Genomic DNA, 26,588 nt, shown 5'->3' on the forward strand with positions numbered 1-26,588 from the left:
CAGATTTCCATGTATCAAATTCTATACTCACTTGTTTTGGGCCTGGCACAAAGCATTAATGACAACTGACTTTCCCCCTCCGGTAGGTCCAACTACCATTGTAGTGTGACGAGTTAACATTGTCTCATACATCTGAACTACTTTATCCACCTGAAAAATACATATTGATTCAACAGACTGCTGTCCATAATTCTTCTATGAACAAGACCAGCAGCTGGTCTATATCAATTAAGCTTTCCTTGAGCCACTCCAGAGTGCAGCAATGCATATCCAGCCTAATGTTTACAATGAAAACACAAGCAATTAACATTTTTCATACCTGGTCTGGTAAAACAACATAACCCCCTTCTTCCAGCACTTGTTCTACAGCATCATTAAAGTTAGGATAACGGACTCGAGGGCAATCCAGGCCAGGAAACAGGTCAGAGATTAGGCCAAGGAAGAGAGGTACATCTTCAAACACAAATTTAGGAAGATTCATATCTCGTAGAGCTCTCATCAATACAACTTCCTAGACAAAACATAGCAGAATCAATCTTTACCAAATAGTTAACCAATTATCTAATATGCAGTAACTTCAAACATCTCTAAAAATTGTTGCCTGATTACTTCAGTACAGCTTTGAGAACGTTTCCTTGGCACCAGTTACTAGTGGAAACAAAGGTTATTTATAAGGATCAAGAAGACCAATAGCTAAGAATAACACACTGCCTTTTCCTACCATATTAACCAAATGCCAAATGGCTGGAGTGGCCCACACCACAGCTTCCTTGATTTGATGTTAAAATAACAAACTGTTTTATGAACATACCCAAGTTCTGTAGTCCCCTTGAGAGCACCATTTAGACCTCAAATTCCTGCCAACCTGCAATGTGCATCTGTACATAACTTTATAGGAGAGCTTCCCTCAGCTGCCTCCAAGTTTTTAAGAAGAAATTTGAACAAGAATTTCCCAGGCAACTGGGTATCACAACCGTACATATAGAAATAAAAAATATGCGTAAAAGAAAGACATAAAAAGCAACACTATTGAAAAATCTTAATTTATAAGTATACCATACTACTTGAGCTACACAATTAACAACTGTATGACTGGAGCACTCAGTGTTCAAAAACCAGCTTTCGTTATTCATGCAGAGATATTCGTCTGGCTATTTGCATCCTGGACTTAACAAGAAGTAAAATACCTCATTTTCTATAGATTTCCCTACCTTGACTTGAGTTCTGATGGTAACTTGCTGGCAGAGGGCATGATGAAACTCAGTAAGAACAAAGCGAAATAATAAGGCAAATAACACCAGTGCTCCTATTTCCTACACAGACAAACTACAGCAGATGTGTAAACACATCCTCTTCCTAACGAAAAAGATGATCTGCCCAGGGTAACTAAGTAGCAAATATACCTCACTGAGGTCTGCTGATCCTCTTTTCAGTTCTCCAGCCATCACCAGCACTGACTTAAGGGCTCGCAGTCCAAAATCATAATGATGTTGTTTAGAAAGTTGTTCCTTTGCCAGCTTGTATAGCACTGTCATCTTTTTGGCAAGCATCTGTTTGAGATTTAAGTTAGAGAATCGCAAATGTGTAAGTCACAACCAAACACTGGCCGTGCATATATGGGTATATACATGGGTATGGGTAGCAATAAAATTTTCTTACCTTTGCCATAAGGAACCCTTCAGAAAAGAGCATGATTTCACAGATTTGCTGAAGATCTGGTACAATAACAACCACAGGCCTGAACAAAGCTTTTACAGACTCAGGGAGCTCAGTCCGGCCTGCATAACCAGGATTCATCGTAATAAAAATGCCCATTCGGCTGTCAAGGGTAATTTCCTGTCCTTCAAACTAAAGGCATAAGAAAACATTAGAACAATGTGTATTTGGAATTGAAACAAATAGTACTATTTGCTGAAAGAGAAAACCAGCAATACTCAGGCACCCACTTAGATAGTCATCCAGATACATTCATCCCACTGTTGTATCTTGCCTAAAAACATCAAGACATTTCACACTTGTCTATCAAATTTGCTGTCTGAGGGTGTTGAATTTCGATAAACATGAGTAAATAAAGCCTCACAACCCACACCAAGTTACTCCTCTCCCTAATTACTACTATGCTATTATCCCATTTACTTATTATTATCATATTTAGCTTACTTTTATCCCACTTCACAAAGGAAGAACATAGAAAAGGATTAAGAAATCAGGAAGGACTTAACATCTCTGAAACTGAGAGTAGATACTCAGGAGTTTGAAACATTCAGCATGAATTACAGAAGCATCTAATGATGGGGTCTAACTCTGAATCTTGGCCTCAAAAACAAGATCAGCCTTCACAATTACTCTTCTTTGTTAATGTTTACCTGAAATGTTTTCAACTGATTCATTAAAGCATTTCGAATCGTCTGAATCTGAGAAGAAATGACTGAAAGCACGGAAGCATCAATACGATTGAATTCATCAAAGCACCCCCATGCTCCACACTGGGCGAGACCAGAGAAAATTTTACCAACTGCCTAACAAGAACGACAAGAAAAACATCTCAGCAATGAATATATAAAACATTCAGCATCAACAAATTTTGGAGTATGCTAAAACTCTTCATGACTGGGTAAAACCTCTGGATTTTTCCATATGCAGGAGCTAGCAATCTGTCATAACATCTTGCAACAATTACTTGCCAACTGCAGATTGCCTATGAGGAACTTAAACACATATCACCTAGTCATTGCTCCCCTGCTTGAAAGCACCTGAAATTTCTTCAAGAATTTATTCAAAATAGACATTTTTAAAATGTATTTCATTATCAGTCAGCATGATATCTCTAAGGGAGGCATGTATTCTGAAGTTCAAAATATGTCCTTATGCTGGGCACTGAAAAAGAGCAGTAACTGGCACTTTGTGAGAGAACACAGATCTTTTAACTCTTACTTTGAAATCCATGCCTTCTCCGCAGTTTGTCACTACGCACAGCAAGCCCAGTGCTTTGGCCAGATCCTTGGTTGTTTCTGTTTTCCCTGTACCTGCCGGCCCTGCTGGTGCTCCTCCCAAAAACATTGACAAAGCCTTAGGAGACAGACCAAAAAGCAAAGCAAAGCTTGGATTACATTTATCTTAGGTTGGTAGCAAAATCACAAATGAACCCTTGGGTACAAAAAGCCTTAAATTTTATCTGTGAAAGCATTCTGTATTATCCTTGATGCAATCAGGTTAAAAGGACATCCCAACTGTTTTCAAACATATTAGCCTTCGCATTGGCATCTAGGAGGTAACAGAAAGTGGCAACAAAACAATTCTGTGATTGCCTCGGAGTGTATTTCAAAAGCGTTTCTTAGTAAAAGTATCCTCGAACATATACCTGTGTAAGTGTAAGATAAATACGATCTGTGAGTGGGGTGATCACAAGACGTCCATTCAAACCCATATATTCATAACCATATGAAAATGTGCCTGTGCACTGCCGCACGTTCAGTTCATCTGGCTCTCGGTCCCAGTAAAAACGCAGCTGGCTTTCCCATTCAAACTCCTGAGCCTGCAGAATGCTACACAAGAGAGACTTGCTCACATGAGGTAAAAGGATGGAAATACAATTTATGCATTTGGTACTTTGTCAATAGGTTGGGGGGTGGTGTTTACCTGTCTCTTACGAATGTATCAACAATGTCTCTGGCATGAACATCAATAATGAGAACAGTGTTGTATTTCTTCCTATCATTTTTGCTCAAAGGCATTGTAATGCGGGTAACCAGGTCATCAATTTGCTTATGCATTTTTTTAGCATAAAGTTTCATTGCCTGTTTTTCTCCTTTCTTCACTTTCTGAAAGACATCCTCTACCTCCCAAGTCCACCACACCTGATTAGCAGCCAGCACCATCATGCCTTGGTAGAGTAACATCCAATCGACTCTACGGTAAATACATATAGTGAGGGAGTCTGAGTAACTGTTTTTTCTAAGTAACTGATCAGGCAGAAAAAAAAAAAGGAAAAATTAAAAAAAAAAATATATTCCCCCTATTTCTGCAACAACTACAACATGAGCCAAACTTTACAAAGATGTACAGAATTCTATCAAAGTATCCTGTCGTATTTCAAAAGCCTAGGAAATACTCTGATAGAAAAGCTGCCATGTGTAAAGATTGCCAAGGAATTCATAGTGAGAAAAACATACTGTGCACACAACAGTAAAAACAAAAATTCAAGACAGGAAATTGCATATGATAGATAACACAACTTTTTCTGGTCAGTTAAAATACTGCATATGCATGTATTCAAATCCCTCCACATACAGAAATACAGGCTAAACTGTGTAAAAACTAAAAAATTAAGTCTTTATTTTTCTGTATCACCACAGACTCACAATAATATATAAGGTATTTGTGTTACCCCCGACACTGATTGTTTCACCTGCTTCTGTCTTCACAGTATCGAAAAATAGCTTCCTTAGTAAGGAGTCTGTTTGTTCGTCTCATTTCTACTAGCACTGCTGTCATCCAGTTCTCCACTCTGCCTTCTGCAGCTACAGCCTGCCGGAACTCCATCACCTCCCCTTCAGCTGATATCATGGCTGTTGCAATTTTCTCATCGTTATCACCATCCTGAAACCTCAGGGAGGCTATGTTATCATACATCTGAAATGCACCAACCAACAAAGAAAGTCAATGGCATTTAGAAACAAAGCTTCAAAGATTTAAGTGTAATTTAATCTTGAAATATTTCCATGGACTCTAAAGAGAAATGGATGTGACTGTAAGTAATCAAATACAAATGCTGATAACTCAGCAGCACAACTGCAAAGTAAACAAGCAGATGATCTGGTCCAAATGACATTGATTTTTTTTTTTCCAGAAAATAAAGACCTATCAGGAGCTACAGGAAGGTTCTTTAATGATTGATCATTCTGGTGTACCTTGAATGTTCCTCTACCAACGTTCTTCTTCTACTGTAACTGCTACTGGCCAGTATGAGAGCCAGGAGGGACTATCGATCAGATTTGATTTGGTTATTCAGAAGCTTCTTCAAGATGCTGCCAGGATGCTCTTTGTATGCAATAAATATTAGTGCACCCTTAACAGCATGTATAGCATAGTCTGTTAAACTTTTTAAAGCACCTAAAAGCACATGGCACTGTGGAAAGCCAGACATTGTACCTTTATCATGTGTTCCTGGACACAAAGTGGGTTACTGCTGCCAAGGATACTAAGCAGCTCCTCATCAGATATAAAGAAAAATCTTGGGAAAGCATTTCGCTTGGAATCCAAATAATCATTCAAGCTTTTCTGACATTTCTCCAGCACATCGTTTATATGATGGAGGTCTGACAGACGATTTGGGGCTTCACAGGATTTTTTTATTTTTGGTTCTTTTACAGTTTCATCCATTATCTATGTACGGAGAAAAGAAAGTTTAGAAATACTGAACAGCAATGGACTATACTAAATTGTATTTAACTAGTGACAAAGCACACAAGCAGCACAAATAGTATAGGTTCTTACAGAAGTGAAATAGTCAGAGTTTTAAATATGGTTTCCTATTGTTGCAGTGCTGTATGCAAACATGAAGACAGTATGCTTTCAAAGCTGAGAGCATGGAGACACTACTGTAAAAGCAAGTGTAAGCAAGACAAGCCTGCATCCCAAGTTATGCAAGCATAAGCATATACCTGACTTTGCTCCTGTATGCAGTAGTACTTGAAGTGAAGGACAAACATAGCATTTCAGAAGCACAGTACTATCTCAATTTTGCAGATGGGAACAAGAAAAGTAGGCCATATTCATACTGGGAGTATGTGTTCAGTATGGGAACAGTGGTGTTATACCCACAAAGCCTTTTTAGCATGTATGTAGGTCCTCAACCTATAGAAACACATCTAAGCTTCTTATTATCATGGTAAAGATAAAAAGGTGTATCCGATGAAAGGAAAAGGGGATTCTGCCTGCCCAGTACTGCCAGCCAAGGAACACACCTCCACCCAGCTTAGATAAATCAGGAGAAGTCTTCTGACAGATCTGAAGTAAAACACCAGAGTTCCTGGGTTCCACAATCTCATATTCAGTTCATTGTAACATACCATTCTCAGTGATACAAATGACACAGAAGACTACAGCTAACTATGAAACTGAAAGCAAAATGCACTAAATAATTATGCTGATCACAAGTCAAGTCAGTTACTTGCCTTTTTAAACATCCTGTCTACGCTGTCAAATATTTTGGCTTCCTCTGGAAGCTGTGATCTGATATCTCCACCAATAAAGATGCTTTCCAGGTACATCCATTTTCTCTGGACCACCATCCAGATCTAAGGCACAAATGTTAACATCAAAGAAAAAAAAAAAAAAAAAAACAAACAATAGAAAACCCTGATTATAAATAATGAACATTAATTATTTAGTCCAGCACTTTCCTCCCTACCTCAATTACTTCACCAATCAATGACAAAGTTTTTTCCCAGTGGTGAACAGTTGAAAGGAAAGGACCTACAAATCGACTGCTCAAAACACTCTGAAGATTGACGTTGTTGTCATCAAGAATCTCTAAAATTTCATCTACAGATCCCAGAATAAAGCCTCGTTTCTCAGTGCCTTTGAAGTACATTTGTACAGTGAATTTCAGGTGTTCCCACGTTTCCGCTATTTCCTTCACACCCTGCATGTGAGCACAAAAAGGTGCACGTTTTACTCTTCAAAAAATAGAGAACTATAATCTTAGCATAAAAATGAAATCAAGTAATGCAGCAAAATTTTTGCACAGATTTTCTAACTCTGGTTTATAAAGAAGGGTCTATTTCAAAATATCATTATGGAAACAGAATGGATCCTTCTTCAGATCCTTTTTCAATGGCCAAAATTGCTTACTGCAATAACAGAAATCCAATACACTGTTGCCAAAGCTAAGAAAGCCAGGATTCTGTGCTACATGGTAGCTTATTAACAGAGCTATTGATCTTAGTTCCTATCAGTTACATCATGGCAGCTCCCTGAAGATGGCCGAACTTGCTGTCATGCCAATACAAAAATCTCAAAGAAAACATAGAGACTGTTGTCATCTATGTCTTTTTAGTTTTATTATGATTTTTTACATTACCTTCTCAATGCTAAGTTCCTTAACAGCAGTTCCGACTATTTCACTGATAACGTCTGAGTGTCTGTGAAGTTCCATAGCAAACATATTCTCCAAAGTGAATGTTTCTGGTGTCATTTCAAAACTTGTTCCTGTTCTCTCCATAAGATCTTGCCAATGCCTGTTTTAAATTGACACATCAGCAATTGTACCAACCACCATGATGCAGTAAAAATGAAAACAACTGTAATTTAATATATAATAATGAAACCATGTTTAGCACTCTACTGTTTAAACAAGAACTAGTATTTTGAATACATAAAGTATCCTAGTCATCCTAGTCACCTTGCATGCTATTGCACAAGTTCATTGAGTAGAAAGTGAAGTTTCAAGCTGCAGGATGTGGCATAAGCCCAGTAACTGAAATAAAAAGTTCTAACAAAACAAACAAAATCTTCCTATATAGAGAAAATGGATTCAAATAAATCAAAGCAAACCTTTCTCTTAAAGCTTCATTTTTCAAATCAAGCAACAAAGGAATGGAGTCTCGAAATGCCTTCATTTTTGTTTCCAAGTGAAAGGCTACTGGCATACTGCGGACATGTTTGGGCAGCTTTCGGAGGGCTCTAAGAAATCCTTCGATTCCTTCCTGAAGAAACTGGACATTGAGGTTTATCCAGAGTGTCTGAGACAATTCCTTTTTAGCTGCCTGGGAACAACATCATCAGCAAGAAAAAAATCATATTTCCTTTTAATTCTGACCCAAAAAAATCCCAACCTTTCCACTACAGTAGGATGTAGAGACCACAGTCAGGATGCACATGTAATTGGATTAACATTCTACAAACAGAGAAAGACTTGTGCAGTAAAATGCCACCCAATAATTATTAGAGGCGGGGGGAGGTCTGTTCCTATCTGATAAGAGTATGTGTTTGGTCTACTATGGAGACATTGTTAGTCCTGTACTAACATCATTACAATGGTTTCATGGGGATAGCCAATTACAGGTCACAGCTTATTTCATGAAAAGGCTTAGAACAGAGTTGACAGTAACTAGAGGACAATGCAGCCTCTTCTTCTCTCCCTCACCTCTTCTGTACGCATGTGCATGAATATGTGTGCGCCTGTGTATCCACAGTGTACTACTTACTCTTTGTAATTCATAAATTTCATAGATCTGCTTTAGACCTTTCATATCATTCTGTGCCTTCATTAAGTCAGGGTACACCGTAACTGGTAAGTCAAAAAGTTTCTCAACACTGCCCAGTTCCTGATGACTTTTTTCCAGTTTTTCCACTTCTTTTTCAAAAATGGCCATGAGTTCCAATCCTGGGAAAGGAGAGGAATTTTTCTAGATAAACAATCCCAGGGTTCATGGGGAATAAATAAGACAGCTTTCACATATAGTCTGTAGAAGTTACAGTATTTAAAATGTCACATTCCTAGTTGATCAGTTTGCATGTTAACAAGGAAAGCACAATTTTCTTGTTTTACATAAAATTTGAAGAGTTGTACGAAGACTAGTATTTTTAAGACATCACTTTACACACATTAATCCATTTACCTTTATCAAGATTTTCCCCAACAGCACCAGGCCCCTCGGTCATGAACTTATGGAAGAAATCTTCTATCTCTTTGCTGTAGTCCTCAATTTGTTGCTGTGTAATCTAAAGAGAACAGTGTTTAAATTGTTTTCTTTTCCATTTCTATTTTTTTTCAATATTAATTACAAATATTACCTTTATGAATGTTCTTTTTATGCCTCCAAGGTTGTGATCAACTTCTGATGCTTCAAAGAAGAGAGTCTCCCACTTTTCCCTAATCTTCTCGGCCATCTCTTGCTCTTCTTTAGCTACCTAAAACAAAACAAGTAACGTCTCTCACAAAAAATGATTAGTCACAAGAAAGTGAACAATATGTGCTCACATTATAAATTTGCAAAACACAAAACAAGCATTGAAGTGATCTGAATCAGATTCTCAAACACACACAATATGTCCATTTCAAAGTGGAGATACAGTTTTGAGAAGGGGGTTTGGACTATACAATCTCCAGAAATCCCTTCTAACCTCAACAATACTGTGATTGTGTAAAATGTCTTAAAAGGAGAACATTTATTCATTCATATGTGAGGTATTTGTGCCCCTAACTCACATTTGAAATGTTTTGTGAGACAAGGCATAACATGCACTTACTGGAATATTGTACATTGCAAGAGTGCGGTATCTCTCCCAGATGTCCAAATATTTCAGTTCAACCTTGAAGGACATGCCTTTGATCTTTGCAATTGTGCCAAGGACAATTCTCAGATCTTCCAGGGAATCTGGAGGTCTCTTAAGACTCTGTGATAAGCTCTGTAAAAAAGTAAAAATAATTTCCAGAAGCAACACTGACAATGCAATTAGGCAGAATTATAATCAGTCGTCAAACACAAAACACAAGTAACATGCAGATTCATTTTCATTTTTAGTCTATGTGATAAAGGTAACACACACACACAAAAAAAAAAAAAAAAAAAAAAAACCAACCAAAAATTAAACCCCAGTCCAGAAGGGATGTTTTTGCTACAACAAAATAGAAGTTGTAAGTAGCAGTTTAAAGGGAACTTTGGAATCATCAATGTGAACCTTTTGCCAGTACAGGAGTAAGAAAGTCCTGGGTTTTCACGTTACTATCTCCTGTTTCCCAGCTACAGAGAGAGACAGCTCACCTCTTTACATATGACACAACAGAATACACCAGATAGTTTCAACCAATTTGGAGTGTGGTTCAGATCATCACCTACTACTCCATGCTAGCTACATCAGACAACAGGAACTAAAAGCACCTACCTGAATTTCCTCCTGAAGACTGAAGAGTTCCTCTCTTGCAGAGTCATTAAGCAACTTTCCAAGTGAATTCACCCAGCCTCTAGCATTCTCCTGCACTGTGTAAACTAAAGGAGCCAGCTGAAGCCTGATACATTGCTCATCTTTAATCAATGGCTGTTGAGTCACTTCGTGAGCTACCTTCATATAGAACTGCAACTCTTCATCAAAGGTGACACAAGCAGGCTTTTCTGCAGCTAACCTCTCCATGACTATGCCTTTGTCTAATTTCCACAGCAGGTGGTACCTCTTCCATTGTTTCAAATACATGCTGAGAGAAGCCAGGAGTTTATGGACATTCTGAGGGATGAGAACAGCCTGTTCAATTATCAGAGGGTTCTGGGAGACATCACTGTAAAAGCTGAAAGTGATAACTTCATCTTCCTCGACGTGCTGAGGAGGGCATTCAATACAAGTACCATGCATCCATCGTACAAAATGCTGGAGTTTTCAAGACAAGGTTGAAAAACAGTTACTTTGTAGAGAGTCATTTTAGTTAAATAATTCATAGAATTATAGGATCATTTAGGTTAGAAAAGACCTTTAAGATCATCGAGTCCAACTGTAAACCTAACACTGCCAAGTCCACCACTAAACCATGTCCCTAAGTGCCACATCTACATGTCTTTTAAATACCTCCAGGGACGGTGACTCAACCACTTCCCTGGGCAACATTTTCCCATAAAATTGAGAGAAGAATTAATTTCATCCTAACAAAACCTTTCCATGCATTACTCACTCTGCTTTTAAAATCTCCACTGAGCAACAATATAGCATGATACACAGAAACAGGTATTAGGTGAAACAGGCTGGATGCAGCACTGGAGCAGAACAGCAAATCTGAGCATAGGAAGCACACTTAATCTAAATTTATTCATGTCAGGTGACATCTGGAATCATTTCTCCATCAGCACAGGGCAGGAACACTGCCACAATATTTGGCGTCTTTTCTGGAAGCAATTCAATGTGAACATACTTATGCAGGGAAGTACCTTTGCCAGCAAGCTAGACATTTCATCTGCTGTCCTAGATATGTCCTACATGCCCTTCTCCCAGCATTTTCTGAACTGGTTTTCTGCTGCTTTTGAGGAGAGCGGTAATATAGAGAAGGCTACTCATATTCCTTATTCCAACAGCTTATTTATACATCAGAAAGCAACACCTGTGGTGCAATCTGAAAAGTATTTCCTTCTGATGTATGCTGATTTATAGAACCAAATCATGTCCTTACACTGGCAAAACTGCTGAAAAGTAACAAATAACTTCACCTGAGTAAAAATTGCATGAAGTGTTATAGCAATTTTTTTTCCTTTGTCATCAGTTTGTAAAATTAGGACAGTTTGTAAAATTAGGACAGTCTGTAAAATTAGAACAGTATACTGGATATTTTGTTTTCAAGATAAAGCAATATGAATCTTTCCTATGACTTGCCCAAACATAAAGCAAGATTAATTCACTATAATCACAAGCAAACTCTGGCAACAAGTGAATCTTTATCAAAAATCACCTTGGTAACCTCAACACAGTCTCGGATAGATTGTACAGTCATTTTGTCAATCTCACTGGCATTAGGTTGCAAGATTATCTCAGGAACAGATAAAATAGCTTCTGTTTGGAACAGTGGCACATTTGCAAGAACAGCTGCATTGAAAGCCTGCAAATTCCTGGGAAAGGAAAAAAATCATGTCAAAGTAATAATCAGGGGCTGCCCCCCATGGAAATGCCCAACAGAGACTGCAGTTATCAGGTATGTGCTTAGATATGTAAGCAGAACTGTCTCAAGCCAACTACCACCGATTTCAGCTGGAAACACTGTGTATTGGAGCAAAATTGTCTCACTAATACTGATTTAATGTAAAAGCTTGACTAGCTAAAACAAGCTACTGGAAGGAATGAATGGGGATACCCTAGTGCAAAAGGACCCTGAGACTATGGTCTATTGCAAGAGTCCAGCTGAGAAAGCACAATGAAGTCAGCTGAGCATGGATCAGATTACAAAGACATGGATCATGAAAAGAAGAGATGGCTGGGAAGTTTTTATAACCCTGTAATGCTCTATTGTAATAATATCTTGCTTATAATATAAGCCTTTATAATATCTTGCTACAGGAACATCCTTGGCCCCAGCTGCTGCAGAAGAGGTAAAAGTAAAATCCAATAAACCTTTGTCCTCCTGCATTACAGGGATGCACCTGGCACCCAGACACCAACTTCTCAAAATTGTATTCTTTAGCAAAACAAAACTTTGATTTTAGAAATAAACCAGGGATATGGAACTACACACACTGCAGAAAATGTATCTTATTTCTCTCTTCTGCCAACAACATGCCAATACCCATTTTCTCAGAATTTGGGTTTCCTTTCCTGTACCTTGTTATCAGTTCTCCATTCTTCACAGAAAAAAAAAACAGTACAAATACAAATCTGTCTCAAACTGCAAATCACTGAGGTGTTCAAACAGAGTATCAGTATACATACTGATCAACAGATCCAGAAAAAAATGAAGATGAAAGACTGAAAATCCATTAAAGCAAACAATTGACTTACTTCACAATTAACTGTGTCAACACCTGATAAATCCTATTTTCCCAGTATGCATAATAGGAAGTTAATTTTGGAGATTTGCCACTGTTCGTATTGGCAACTCGTCCTTCCACTTTCATTAGCAATTGTGGAATTGCAGAATACTTTCTAACCATGTGTGTCACATCTTTTGCTCTTTCACGCTTAACATACTCAAAAAATTCTTTCGCTTCTGCAAAAAATACAAAAAATAGCATTATTAACTGCAAAAGACCTAACAGACTTGCATACTGGAATAACTAGCTGGGCTTTATTTGTGAACATGAAATTGATCTCGTATACTGATAAAAATATCTTCACTTATTAATGCTTAATTTATTAATATTTCAGCCCTCTGATCTTATAGGGAGTCAATTATTTAATAGCAGCCACTAGATGTGAAAGTAACCTTTTTAAGACTTACAAAGCATTGAAAGAAATTTGATCCATCGCCCACTCACTCAGGTGACAGGGAGACCTGGGAGACTTTTGCCTCCTTGCAATTTCTATCTGAGGAAACCAGTTCAGTTCAGATGGCCCAGAAGGGAACTGACACTCCATGCAGACTGCAGCTCTAGGGCTACACTACAGCATACAAGAAGGGTCAAGGGAAAGCTAGGGGAAAAGTGATCAAAAGCAAGGTAAACACAAGTCAAATGATCCGTTTGTCTCATTGACACCGTCAGCTTTAGGGTACTGAACCTCTTGCTTGTGCTTCCTCTGTTACACCATGAAATGCTACCATAACTAGTTTTGGTAACTATTAAAAGAGTTGATCACAGCAACTAAAAATGCTAGTAGCAGACAGAGCGAAATAAAACATCACAGAGCCTGGAAATGGAAATATAAAGACTTACTAGGAAGCTCATCACCATTTTTTGAAAGCGGAAACTTAAAGAGATTTGTTGATTCTATAAACAGAAGTGTGTTGCTTATGTCTTCAGAATTATTATGAATCTGATGGACAAGTGATTCAAACTTCCTGATGGCTTCTGTACATCGGATGATAAAGTCACCAATACCTTGAAATAAATCACAACCATTTGGGGTTTTTATTTCACCAATGCATCAAAATTGTCACAACCAGACATCTCTGGGAATGAACTGATGCTCTGCAGAAAGATAAGTTAGATGATTTCTCACCTAATCCTTCATCTAGTTCCCTTACAGCTGTTATCAAACAGTCTCACTCTATTTCCACTTAGTGCTTTAAATATAATAAAAACATAAGAAATACCCTCCTGGATCAGAGTCTGTCTAACCTAATATTCTGACTCTGACTGTGACAATAGGATGTACAATTTAGGGATACATTGTTGTCATATGACATAAAAAATAGATTCCAGAATTGAAGAGATTTTTTAACTAAAAATCAGTATCTAAGGCCATTTTAAAACAGTATCTCCATTACCTAAGGAGTTCCACCTGAGTCTTCTGTGTCCTGATTTGAATACTCTCCAGAGTTCTTGAATATGGTCATCAAGAAGTTTGGTTTCTGCTTCATTCAGTGTTCCCATTAATTTGTGATAGCGATCCAGCATGTTTTTCAATCCATTTTTGTACCTAAGGAGTATAAGAAACACAACAACAACAAAACATAAAATCACGATTTTCTGGAAATACAGCTCTGAACTCAGATCAAAGAGTAGATCACTTCCATCGTTCCATTCAGACTTCCATATAAAGCAAAATTTGCAGAAATAACCAGTGAATATGTATTGATTATAAATGCAACTAATTTCCTATTGAAAACAAAAGAAAAAAAATCATATGACTCCAATAGTAGCTAGACAAACCTCTCCTGCCCCCCAAAAAAAAAGTTTTTAAGAGAGCCTCAGTGTGAAGCACGTAAGTGAACTCAGCAGGTGAACTTTAAAATCCAGTTAGGGCTCTTATCAGCATACCTGTGTGCTAAATACCTGTCATAATTTGGGCAAAAGTGTCTTATCCAAAGCTGCACAAGAAGAAAGTGGCAGTGAGCTTAAGTGTTAGCAGGAATCTAAATGGCACATTGCAAAACAAATTGCTTTCCTTGTTTTTTCTCAGATTTGACACGATGTTAATTTGTATGACATAGTCTTACAGGGTGAAGGATGCAGCCAGCGCCAGAGAAAAGCTTACTAGTGCAACATGGCCATTAGTAATTTTACCCTTAAAAAACAGGCACTAAGAGCTCTCATATTTTCAAACTTTGATGACTCAGAGCCCATCCTGGTTTGGAGTGAAATTACTTGAAACACTGCCATAAGTCTATATGTGAACAGATACTCTGTTACAGCCTTACCTAAAATATTTGTCTTCCTGTAATGCCACATATCTTGCTGTTTCTGGGACTGGAAACCCTAGTTGTTCCATGTACTTTGTTTCAATGATAATCTCTTGGAGTATAGGAGAAAAATTCACTATGAAGCGGACACTTTTCTTTGTGGTGACAGGCTTCTCTGTTACAGAGCTCTACAACACAAGAAAGAGCAGCAGAAAGGAGAGGAACATCAAACTTACAATGCAACAAAAAGGTTAGCTTTTGGAGACATTTGATAAGGCAGTAGGTTAAAGTCAGAATGGCTGACATGCAGAGCTTGTGGAAATGCCTTTAAAATTCAATAGCAACCTCAGCATTCTAGTTTCAGAAATTATACACAACTACCTCTTCCCTGAAAGTTGATTACAAGAAACAAACCAAATCACCTCATTTTACATACAGCTGCAACTAGTTGCAACAGAAATCCCAGTGGAAGTTCAAAATCAGACAAAAGTGTAGTTAGAACAGGATACTGCACGATCTCTGCTGGGAACCTACCTCTGCCTAACCTCAGTCCCAAGTTTTGTTGTAATGTCCCAAAGACATTGCACCAAAACCCCAAAATTAACAGGAATTACAGCACAGAAGAACACATAGAGAAACAACATTCACCCATTTGCCAGATCATTCAGCAACTGTGTCTTATAAAGGACAACAAACAATTCTGAGCTCAGAACTTTTCGATTTTTCCTTTCAAAAACTGTGTTTAAAATACTATTCTTAGAAAAATATCACTGACCATCAGATAGGTTTCAGTTCTTCCTTATCGAGAAGTCTGGTATACTATCTTCCTATTTCTCACCTGCTCAAAAATCTCTGGATTAACATGAGTTGTAGCCCCACCAGTGACAACAGTCAGCAGAGTATTTTTCAGTAACAGTGGGAGTATCTGTTCTGTCCCATCTCTCCACTGATTGTATTTTTGATCTTCATACTCTTTCATCCTCTTGGCCACTTGAAGATATATTTGTTTTACCTAGAAAGGAAAATTTTGTATAATTAATTTTAAAGACCATGAGAAAAGTTCAGCTAACCTGCCTTAACATGCTGTCTTAATATGGTTTCTAATCTTTATTAGATGAGAGGGCAAGGAATGACTTGTAATGAATGCAGGTGATGAAAAATTTAGGCTCTTGAATTCTGTCATTGATTCCATCACTGTCTCTCCAGGAAACAGTGGGAAGGTCCCAATCAGCTTTTCACATCTAACATGGCTTGCTGTGTGCAAAGACATTCTTGGAACTTCACCTCACACAAGAACACTTCCACATCTTTAGAAGAAGGGTATGAAGAAAGTATTTCTTCCTTCACTAAATATCAAAAGAACTAACATACTTCCTTTCCACGTTCACTAGCAAGCAACTCCTCTATTTCTTGAAATCTAATGATAGTCTGTTTGATCCGATAGAAAAGGGATCGGGACCAGTATATTGCTCCAGCCACTGGAGGATGATTCTTGTACAGAGGTGGATCCTTGAGGTTCTGAACAAAGATTTGCTTAACATTTTTGACCTAGAAGAGAATGAAATATTGCAAAGAATCATTTCTCCACTTGCATGTCCATGGTCAGTATCTAACCTGGTACACAGCACAAGCTCTGAAGCTAATTCCAGAAGCAGGATAAAAACAATTCTTTTTTTTTCCCCATCATCTCTTGTTTGTATTAATTCCATTACAGAGAGTGTCTTCCTTTCTATATCCCGTGTAACTGCTATTGTGGCAGTGTTTTCTGTAAGATTACATTTTATCATTAAACTCATTGTGCTTTGAAATATCAAGAAAAATTCTATGACATGAAAAGCTTTCCAACACACAGGCTTCAACATGTCAGAAATTATTTCTGACTTCACAGTTGATCTGTGACACCTTTTGGCCATACCATGAACTTGTCCATCACAAGAGAGCTGTAGGGTGTGAAAAATGTATTTTCTCAGGAAGGACTGATGTTGAACTGCTGTTCACAAGGTAAAGGAATAGCCACAAGCCTTGTTACATTCAGAGTACATGCAAACATCTTTCAGCTCCCATACAGTGCCACACATATAAAGATATGCACATCCATTTCAGCAAATTAGCCATAATATTTCTCCAATAGGCTCCAAAAAAGTGAGAGCAATTATTATGCTTATTTTATAAAACTTGTTAGTCTTTCAGATAGCAAATGACACTATACAGGTATTTAGACATATACACAGCTTTATGAATTTCACTAGGTAAAGAGCTTCATATACTGCATAAGAAATCCTTACATACCTCTTTACAGTATTGGTCCAAAATATCATTGAACTTCATCATCATCTGCTTATTAATAGTTTCACGAGAGCGGATGTGTCTGAAGTTTAACAGCATGTCAAATGCAGCTTCTGCTGATCGAAGGGTCTTAAAAGATCCATCAATAAAGTTTTTGGTCTCTTCTTCAATAACCTAAACAAAGGAATAAGGTGAAGACATCATATCACTTAGAGATTCATCTTGCAAAAACAAGAAAGGAAGGCAAAATGAAAATACTTTTTTAAAATTGTGGTCAAGCATATTTTTACTATTTTTTGTTTTATAAATTTCTAACCAACCGATGGCTTTGCAGAAAGCTGCAGAAAATGACAACTACTGTGTCTGTGGGGCAGGTACATAAATCACAAAAAACATTGTAATATGTACTTTGTGGGTATTCTTAGCTGAGGGGTTAAGGACTGAATGAATCCAGAAAAGGAACTTTTACTTCTTAGTAGGACATGATTGAGATGTGTCAGCACATGGATACAGGGAGGTCATATGTAACCTCTGTTCATCCCGCAGCGATTCTGCCAATGAACAAAAAGTGTGCTTCACCATTTTCAAGATAAAGTGAAACTATAAACAGAAACAACTTGGAAATCGAATAGTGACTTAGAAAAATGGTCAAATTCCTCACATTTTCATTTATGTATTTATTAATTTATTCTTTTCTTTTGCAAACTTACGTTTTCTTTAAATGAAACTGTTGATATTCCAGAAGGAATTTGCATATAGGAAGTAATGGGGGGGATCACAGTATGTGGTACTTACTGAAACTTCTTCTTTAAATTCTTCCATAATTAATTTCCAGTCATGTGCACTTTCAATGCTAAAAGGATCAAAAGTCAGTTCTTCCATAGGACTAGTTAGTCTGTTTACTGCTCTCACTAGATCATCAATACGCTTTGGATCCCCTGTGACAGCTTTCAGTTGAGGACCAAATATATTGCTAAACTCTTCAATGACCTGTTAATTTAGAAGAACATACCAGAAAGCTGTATTTTTACGGGTTTTTTTTCTGCCATTTAACACATCTTTCTGATATTATTTCCTTTAAAAAATAAAAACAGCTCAGAGAATGATCAATTCATGCTGTGATTTACATTTCCTATAATTCTACACAAGACAGTAAGTAGCTTTATGGAAAAAAAAAAAACAAACACTCTACTGGCCCAACACTTCAGTTGTTAAAACAGGTAATACTCAGTTCTTACTCTTTTTTATTCCACTTTTCACATATACATTTTTTACATACAAAACCTGTAACATCTGACCATTGTTGGACCACTAATACTGCTAGTTACCCTGACTTAAATTAGCCTAAACACAGCATCTCTCCATTCATATGTTAACCTGCAATTGATATACTGATTCCTATATGGACAAATTTTATTTTATAGTATACTTAATGGTTATTTTATCTAAAATTCTATCATTAAGCTAGCAACCCATAAAAACTGCAAATCTGTGAAACAGTTGTTACAAGTCTGTAGGTTCATAACAGCAATGTACACAGCAATATCTTTCCTCCACCAGTACCTTGAGAAGAGTTATTTCATCTCAAGCATTAAGTTGTTGTAATCAAAGGCACCGCTCAGGTCTTAAACACAAAACCACTCACAAAACTAAAGACTGTTAACATTTCAACAACTACAATACAAAATAATCTCCTCTACAGAATAAGACACAGATCACACAATCTCTTTATTTATTGTCTACATTACTACCTGCAAAATATCATACAGATCTTGACAGACTGAAGTCATATAATCTGTTTTTTCAAATAAACGTTTTCGGTCAAATTCCCAGTGTTGCTCTCTTCCTGATGCTTCAATTTGGGCACGAACAGCAAAATAACATTTCTTCCATTGTTCAAGAGTGCTTTTGGCTTCTGCTATTTTCTTTTTTGCAGCAGCTCTATCTTCTCTATTAATCAAATCAAAACAGTTAAGATACTATAGATAAAAAGATTATAGATAGAAAATTTTATCTCAACTGGTTTAATGTACCCTGGTTCAGCAGCTTCTAATTATAAAAGATCTAGGCAAAACTTATAACTGTTAGGTCTTCATTTTCGATGTGACTAACTTTGAAAGGAGATAGTATTTCAGGACTGATTTTGATGATATTTACGCCACTTTGTTACCACTATAATTCTATTGAGTTTATTGATTTATGTCCTTTTGAGACAAAAGAGGACAAGCACCTATTTCTTCTGGGCTGATTCAGTAACTCATAAAAATTACAAAATAAATTAACTTTTAATTGACCTTTTAATACAACTTCAGATAGTGAAAAACACTGAAACCTATTTGATGAAAGTGTTATCTACTGCACTTCCTGTAAAACAAGCAAAGCTTGTAATAACTACAGCCTAGTTAAACAGGAATCCAGTACTTACTTAAAGAGTGTGTGTAAATCCACAACTTGGTACACTTTTGTTGAAATTTCCCATGCAATTCGTTCCATGAGGGGTACCATCCGTTCATCCTTGTTGTAATGCCGTGAGATAATCCATACCATTCTCAGGGCATTCATCAGTGAAGGAATTGTATCCAAAACAACATTAAATCCAGTGCCATACGTTAAATTCTATTAAATGTATTATAAATATTGTGAATAAGATGTCATGAAAATATACAGACACATATTCTATAAACCAATATTTGTTCTATAGATACCTGAAATTAAGAAAGTCTGTGACATTATTAAATAAATAACCCAGTCAAGTAAACACCCTGGTGCCTAAGTAATACACATGGTTAAGGATGTGCAAATCTGCTTTGATGGCTCCAAATGCTTTTTTAGGTCATAGCTCATTAATATTCTCTTTTCTGTAAAAGATGTCCCAAGACTGGTTTTGGCTTAACTCTTCATTTGGATGTTTGGAGGATCTCCAATGAAACTTAAAAATTGAGACATCAGCTGTAATCAGTGATAGAAGATACCTCAAAAATGGAGTAGAGAAATCTTTGTTTTCCCCAATTCAGCTATGCTAACAAATTCTCCCAAGGCTGTGATTTACAAACCAAGCTGTTAACAGCTCTAGGCTTCTGCTTTCAAATATTAGAACAACCGTCACTCAAGCAAAATAAGCAAGCCTTTTTTTATTGAGTATAAAAAAGCTAGAGTACATCTTTATTGCTGATAAAAAGTAAAAAATAAACAAGAGGAGATTATATCAACAGAGAAACTAAACACAGGTAACTACAGTTAAAACTTTACAAAGTTTTCTCAAGGATACCTACCTTCAAATGGCGTTCGAGAGTTGACAGAAACTTAACATTATCTAGAGCTTCCACATGATGTTTTCTGAGGTCACTTAAGACTATCTGTAAATCTCCAATATGCTCAGATTCAGCTTCCTGTAATACTTCCAAGACTTTTTGCACTTCTGGAAGCTTTGTCTGTTCAGTAAGAGCACTTAAAGCATCATTTCTTTCTCGCCAGAGGTCAATTTCTGCAAGTGGACCATTACCCTACAAGTAATGTGGAATAAAATAAAAATTCTAAATTACCATTACACAAGAGTGAAAACCTACAACCAGGACTATATTTTTTCCTTCTTTTCAATATGCTGTATGCTGAGAAAAACTTGACATGATTCAGCCATGCAAAAAACCCTGACAGAAGGTGATCCTTGAAATCAAGAGAGTTTGGCACAGACTGAAGGGAACTGCTCATTGGGAGTATACCCCTGAGTTGGAGCTGCAGAGTCCAAGCTTCAAGCAAAAATATAGTTGTATATTTAAAACGAAATCACTGCAGTTTTTAATATTTCATGGCTATCTTTAGAAGTGTGCAGATAGCAAAAGTGCCTTAGTTTTCCACAGTTATCCTGTGTGGGTAGGATCTGCAGTGAGTTACTTTATATTCCATTTATATTCTATTTCCCAGAGTCACACAGTTCCTCACTACTTTTGTTCTACTTTACATCAATTAGAAAATGGCTTTCCAAAAATCAAACATGAAGATGGATTTAAAATGTGCATGAACCATTCAAAGAGATTCTTGTGGGGAAATGGACTAATGTCTCTGGGAATAAAAGAAGCTTGGTGTTATAAGCAACATCACCTGTGGAACCTTTTTCAGTTGTTCCTCTAGAGCTGTGGATATTAATTTCTGCCAGGTCATTGCATAACTTTCCAGAGCTTCAACCACTTCTGGAACTGTGACAAGAGCAGCCACTTCTCTATCTAGATTTACAGTTGGCATCTGCAGTTTAATATTGCCTATTGGAAGAAAAGACATAGAAGCAACTGACTTGTTCCATCAGCATTAGTAAAGTAACACAACTGAAATGGTTTATGCCTTCCATCTTGTTAGCTACTGGAGAATAGGTAACATACCACCTACTGTGCCTATTTCAGAATACGGCAAAAAACATCCAGTTGCTTCACAGTTAACACAGTGCAAAGAAAGACATATTCCTAGAAATACATAAAAAGCTCTCAGCTTTCAAGACTTAACCCAAACTCTAACTATTAAGAATTAGGATTAGGGTTTTGCTGAAGATTATCAATCTTCCTATTATAGGCCACTACACTCTCTGTAGTGGCATGACAGTAGCCCCTGTCAGAGAAGTGATGTTAAACAACATGTGAAAGTCTCATTTGATCCACCACTTTCTATACTCTGCTATGGCCTGAGTGCCCTGAACATTGTTAAGCAATGAAGTATGTTTACCCTCTCTCCTAGTCTTACTCCAGACCACTTGAAAGACTATCACTGATTTCATCCATTTCTCCATACTGCCTACTATGCTTCAGGGCAGTAAAAACAGTACTGTTATCAGCAAAGAGAAACTTCAATCAGGTCTGGAGCTTCCCCAGAAACTATGTGTATTTGTTATTCTATATAAAGCCATTCCTAGGTGAAACTCTTTCTACTGTCATGTACTCTAAACACCACAGTGCTGGCATAGGCAGAACACTCGCCTTCCGTTTGTTGTATAGTCTGCTGAGTAACACCTAAGATTTTTTGCTTGCTCATTTGACTTTCATTCCTCATCTGAATATTACAGTATTCCACAGGTTGTTCCTTCTTTTCTGCAAGATCAGTCTTGGGTAAGTTTCTTTTTTCAGAATCTGTGTTTTCACTGTCTGGATGAAAGGAAGTTTCCTCAGTGTGCTGCTGACTATAGGAGATAGCTGGTGAAAACGCCTGTAATTCAAACAGGTACCATAGATGAGACAGTTCATATTAAAAAAGAAAACAATAAAAGTCAGCTTACTAGCAATTAATTGGATATGTTGTTCTAAAATTTAATTTAAGTGCATGTCTTTCCATTTCACCTCTTTAGCATCATTCTCTCTGCCTCAAGTTCTGCAGGGGAATAGCTCCAGAATGCTTTTACAAGTCTGCTGGCACAAAACTAGAGGTATCTTGTGTCACACTCTTAAATGTTTCTCATATAGGGCCAGACAATGAAATAATGCCCCTCTCCACATCTCACAAAAATTTGGGAAACAAGATATCAAATAAGGATTAACAAAACCTTCATATCAAATAAGGATTACCAAAACCTGGCATATGGCAGTCACTCATTAAATATTAGTATTTCTTAGGCATAGTCCATATGGTCAGCAGAATACTAAGTTGGCAAATCACTCACAGAAACACTCAAGACATCATACATAAAAGCTGTAACACATTTACCTGTGAGATGGCGTTCTTTAGCATCAAAAGAGTATCATCAGTCAGTACACCAAACTTTATTGCTTTAGGAAGAACCTCATTAGCTTCAGTCAGGTCATTAGGTTCAGTAACTCTTTCTAAACAGTATACAAACAATTAGCATAAATCTAATTATTTGATACAGAAAGCATAAAGCCCTTTCCATAATAAGTTAAAACACCAATAAAACAAACTGTTTATAATACACTAGGTTTGATGCAAGTCACTTTCAAAACTAGTACTGGTTTTAATAGCGTAGATGCTTTTTCAGAAAGGGCAGAAAAATACTTCAGAGTCATCATCTGACCCTGTCTTTACAATCCTGCCTTATAGTTAGGAAATGGTTTTCTGTTCAAACAAAACAGTAGCCTTGATTTGAACTCCTATTCTACAGACAGACCAGGAAAATCTTGCACAGAACTGCCATAAAATGACCAAATACATTATCATAATTTTCTTTTCTTCTCAAATGTCCTGTTTCTAGAAAAACTGAAACTAATAGGCACATACAAAATGCTTTGTAGCTTCAAACCACTCATGGTTTAGAAGTGGCTTTTGTCAGGGTAGGTTAATGGTTGGACTTGATGATCTCAAAGGTCCCTTCCAACCTCAGCAATTCTGATTCTATAATTCTCTGTTGCTGCTCAGTGAACCCACACAAACATTTATGCTGGGGCCAGTCCCTGGCACTAAATTAGAGTTAGCATATTGTTGATAGTTCCTGGATATAGGTGTGGAAATACCTGTTTGCTTTAGTGTAGAAGCTGTTTCCTATGGGGCTAGAGCTAGATAATAAGGTTTGATTGCAACCAGAAACAGAGCTACTCCAGATGCTAGAATAACTGTTGTCATTGGTTTTATGATAAAAGGATGAACTAGCAGAATAAAACATGCTGCCATTGTGTACCAGAATTTCAGTCAGGTCAGGAAGTCTGATAACCCAGTTGTGCTTATCACTACCTCATGGTCTAACTTTCACATACAGCTCCTCATGCCCAAAACACCATACACAGTTCTAGCAGTTGTAGTAACTAAATCTTCTGACTTCCTCTGAGTGCAGCATGAGACCCCCATCCTTGCCGGTAAAATGCAGAAGACATGTAACTTCCCATAAATTCCAAATGAAGAGTGTTCCTGATTCCTGGTTCTACTCTGAGAATATTTGTGCCCAGTTAATTAAGATGAATATGCACTACCCGGAATCCCAGCCACTATCACCTCTTCTCAATGTGAAGTACTGTTTAATGCGAGGACTGAAAACGCCAAGCCTGCAGTTATTCAGGGCACATACCTTTGGTGTCTCTCAGAAAATATACAGTAAAATCTGATACAAATTCTTCAGGAATTTCATCCAGAGCCATGTAGAAACACACTTTGTCAACTTTCCATTCTTGCAGCTGAAACGGAAAATAAAAAGGAAGTATGACTATTACACATTTCTTAACAGCAAGAAAATATTTGCGTGCTGTGAGCAATACAACAGGATCATTAGTTTAACTCCATTACCTTCACATTGCTGTTCAAGTAAACTACTAACATAATTGAAATGTTAAAAAAAATCACTCAGATAACAGTAAAAGTCATCAGCTTTGGAAACAATGTTGATTTCCAGAACAACAGGACTAAGAGCATTAGTGCTTGAAACATAAGAAACCAGAAAGCACTTAAATGCCCATCTCCCCCGAGCCTTTCTGAAAATGTGCGAGCACCTACTCCCTTTCCACCTGCACCTCAGTCATAAACCAAGTTTAGTTAGAAACCGCAGATTCTATCCTGACCATCTAATTAGGTAAAAGAATTGAGGTACAAAAGCCTTTGTTCACTGTTCCTTACATGCTCCTCCCCTGGTGTCTTTATCTAGCAAATATTCTAACTGCAATTTTTCTTTCACAAGCAACGCTGGGAATAGCTAATGTGGTGCCTGAGTAACTCTCTGCTGCATTTTCTCACCAAAAGTCAGCATTTTGCCAACGAAATTACCTTTGCAATGTCTTGTCAATGTCAGGCTGTGGCAGACACCACAAGCCGTTGCTTTTGAATGGAAATCCCTGTTCTCATAAAACATTCTGTTCTGCTCCGACTACTTGCTCTGCACTTTACTTCCTTAACTTGCCTACCAGTTTTATTGAAACATTTGCATCAGAAAGCCAACCTCTTCGCATCCACAAAAGAACAGAGTAAAATACAACATTTACCTGTGGTGTGTGTTCAATACTGTCCGTTGTAAATCTTTGCTCCAGTTTACTCAATTCAGACCCACTAGGGAGAGTTGATATGTGACCTGACGCACTTTCACTGTCTGTAGGTTGTAGAGGGGATGCCTCGCGTTTTTGAGTCATCCCTAGAAAGAATAACACAAGAGAACTCAATTAAAGAACAGGTATTCGGTGTATATAAAGTGGATCCTTCCAATTTTCTTCTCAAACTAAATTACTAAGCATTTTCTTCCATCTTCTGCATCACCTTTCAACAACCAGCCATCAAAACCTGGTGTTAATCACACATTTTCCCACAGAACAGCACTATTGCTGAAGAACTGAATCCAAATGTGCAAGTGACATTCCACAGATAACTGGGCTTTATTTGGAATATCCTTACCAGCGTTTTCCAACACAATTGCAACTGATCTTTTATGACAAAATAAGTAGATGAACATGTTTCAAGATGAAACCACTTTGTAAAAGGAAATGCAAATAATTAAGGGTTTTGTTGTGCCAGATCTATGATGTGGAAAACGTTTATAGTAATGTCATGCTCAAGAGGTGATAGTGAAGACACTGTAACACAGGAACAACTGCATGAATTCCAGGGCCAGTCAAGAATTTCAAACTTTATTTTATAGAATCTTTCAGGAGGGGCGCCATGTCTTCTTCCCCTTTCAGCTTCTGAACACTTAGAAGTAGTGTAAAAGGTATAGTTGCACACCCAACTGGACCCTTGTGCTGATATTATCAGGCAATAAATAATTCTCCCTGTCTTACTGCTTTTGAGCATTAACCTAACAGCACTGCAGCTGCCCGCATTCAGAGTTGCAGAGCGGGAAGTTGAATCTTATCTTTTCTTTAGTCTACTTACACCCACAAGAAGGCTTCAGCACTTAACTTTCATGGTCCTATCTTTCTTGCACAGTATGAACAAAATTCTTTTATGGATACAAAATACCAGGCCATGACTCTCTGCTTCTGCAAGTAACTGTTTCAGAAGCTTGTGGGAGTTACATAGATACTGATAGTAGAGAAGAGAATAGAATCTCTGAGCCATAGAAAAATTGTTTCTCTCTTTTGACACCCTTTCTATCACTTTTCCTTCATTTTTTCCAATTTTTTTGTGAAAGGCTTCTCTGCAATACTGTGGTTAAAGTACTGGACCTATCATCTTAACTCTTTACAGGATCACTTTTATTCTAAATAAACTACATCAGAATAAAGAGAAGAGTGTGCAACTCTTAAGGGGAATGAATTAATTCCTACTAAAGGGAACATACTCATTTTATTTATTTTAACAAAATGCATTTCTAATAATGTGAAAATACAAAGCCAGTAAAAGATGTCACACACAAAGACTGGATGGAAAGTCTATGTTTGTTGATTTTGTTCATCCCAGTCAGTCTCTTTCTTTCCACCTGTTTGGAAAAGAAGAAAGGGCCAAACTAGGATAAATTTCTTTCAAAGGAACATCCTGAGGGAGAAGGTCCTAACAAAATGTTAATTGGCCACACTGCCCAGGACACTATCCACAAAATCAGATCTACTTTCCTGCGAAAAGGAACTCTTGAAGTTACAGATACTGCTGGATCTGCTCAAGAGAGCCACGTTATCTAGCCTTGTTTAGCCCCCATGGCAGCATG

At 37.4% G+C, this 26,588-nt stretch overlaps 1 protein-coding gene across 1 annotated transcript in view; it reads right to left on the minus strand.

The window, feature by feature from the left end:
* Nucleotides 1-26,588, minus strand: part of DNAH10 (dynein axonemal heavy chain 10) — a gene marked incomplete at its 5' end in the record, with an annotated part of 58,681 nt that overhangs the window by 31,377 nt on the left and 716 nt on the right. The window contains 36 exons of the mRNA XM_082491922.1: nt 32-150; nt 320-511; nt 1,404-1,550; nt 1,660-1,848; nt 2,367-2,519; nt 2,935-3,069; nt 3,362-3,545; nt 3,640-3,909; nt 4,409-4,632; nt 5,152-5,385; nt 6,177-6,299; nt 6,413-6,646; nt 7,085-7,241; nt 7,558-7,769; nt 8,211-8,389; nt 8,625-8,727; nt 8,800-8,916; nt 9,256-9,414; nt 9,892-10,368; nt 11,435-11,591; nt 12,475-12,682; nt 13,347-13,511; nt 13,901-14,052; nt 14,774-14,943; nt 15,594-15,767; nt 16,127-16,303; nt 17,045-17,215; nt 17,837-18,031; nt 18,793-18,991; nt 19,467-19,657; nt 20,314-20,544; nt 21,140-21,297; nt 22,087-22,228; nt 22,724-22,839; nt 24,033-24,138; nt 24,937-25,082. Coding sequence (XP_082348048.1) covers nt 32-150; nt 320-511; nt 1,404-1,550; nt 1,660-1,848; nt 2,367-2,519; nt 2,935-3,069; nt 3,362-3,545; nt 3,640-3,909; nt 4,409-4,632; nt 5,152-5,385; nt 6,177-6,299; nt 6,413-6,646; nt 7,085-7,241; nt 7,558-7,769; nt 8,211-8,389; nt 8,625-8,727; nt 8,800-8,916; nt 9,256-9,414; nt 9,892-10,368; nt 11,435-11,591; nt 12,475-12,682; nt 13,347-13,511; nt 13,901-14,052; nt 14,774-14,943; nt 15,594-15,767; nt 16,127-16,303; nt 17,045-17,215; nt 17,837-18,031; nt 18,793-18,991; nt 19,467-19,657; nt 20,314-20,544; nt 21,140-21,297; nt 22,087-22,228; nt 22,724-22,839; nt 24,033-24,138; nt 24,937-25,082 — 6,466 coding nt within the window. The remainder of the gene's footprint in view (nt 1-31; nt 151-319; nt 512-1,403; nt 1,551-1,659; nt 1,849-2,366; nt 2,520-2,934; nt 3,070-3,361; nt 3,546-3,639; nt 3,910-4,408; nt 4,633-5,151; nt 5,386-6,176; nt 6,300-6,412; nt 6,647-7,084; nt 7,242-7,557; nt 7,770-8,210; nt 8,390-8,624; nt 8,728-8,799; nt 8,917-9,255; nt 9,415-9,891; nt 10,369-11,434; nt 11,592-12,474; nt 12,683-13,346; nt 13,512-13,900; nt 14,053-14,773; nt 14,944-15,593; nt 15,768-16,126; nt 16,304-17,044; nt 17,216-17,836; nt 18,032-18,792; nt 18,992-19,466; nt 19,658-20,313; nt 20,545-21,139; nt 21,298-22,086; nt 22,229-22,723; nt 22,840-24,032; nt 24,139-24,936; nt 25,083-26,588) is intronic.

Source organism: Vanellus vanellus (genome assembly GCF_965231255.1).
Source record: "Vanellus vanellus genome assembly, chromosome: 16".
NCBI lineage: Eukaryota > Metazoa > Chordata > Aves > Charadriiformes > Charadriidae > Vanellus > Vanellus vanellus.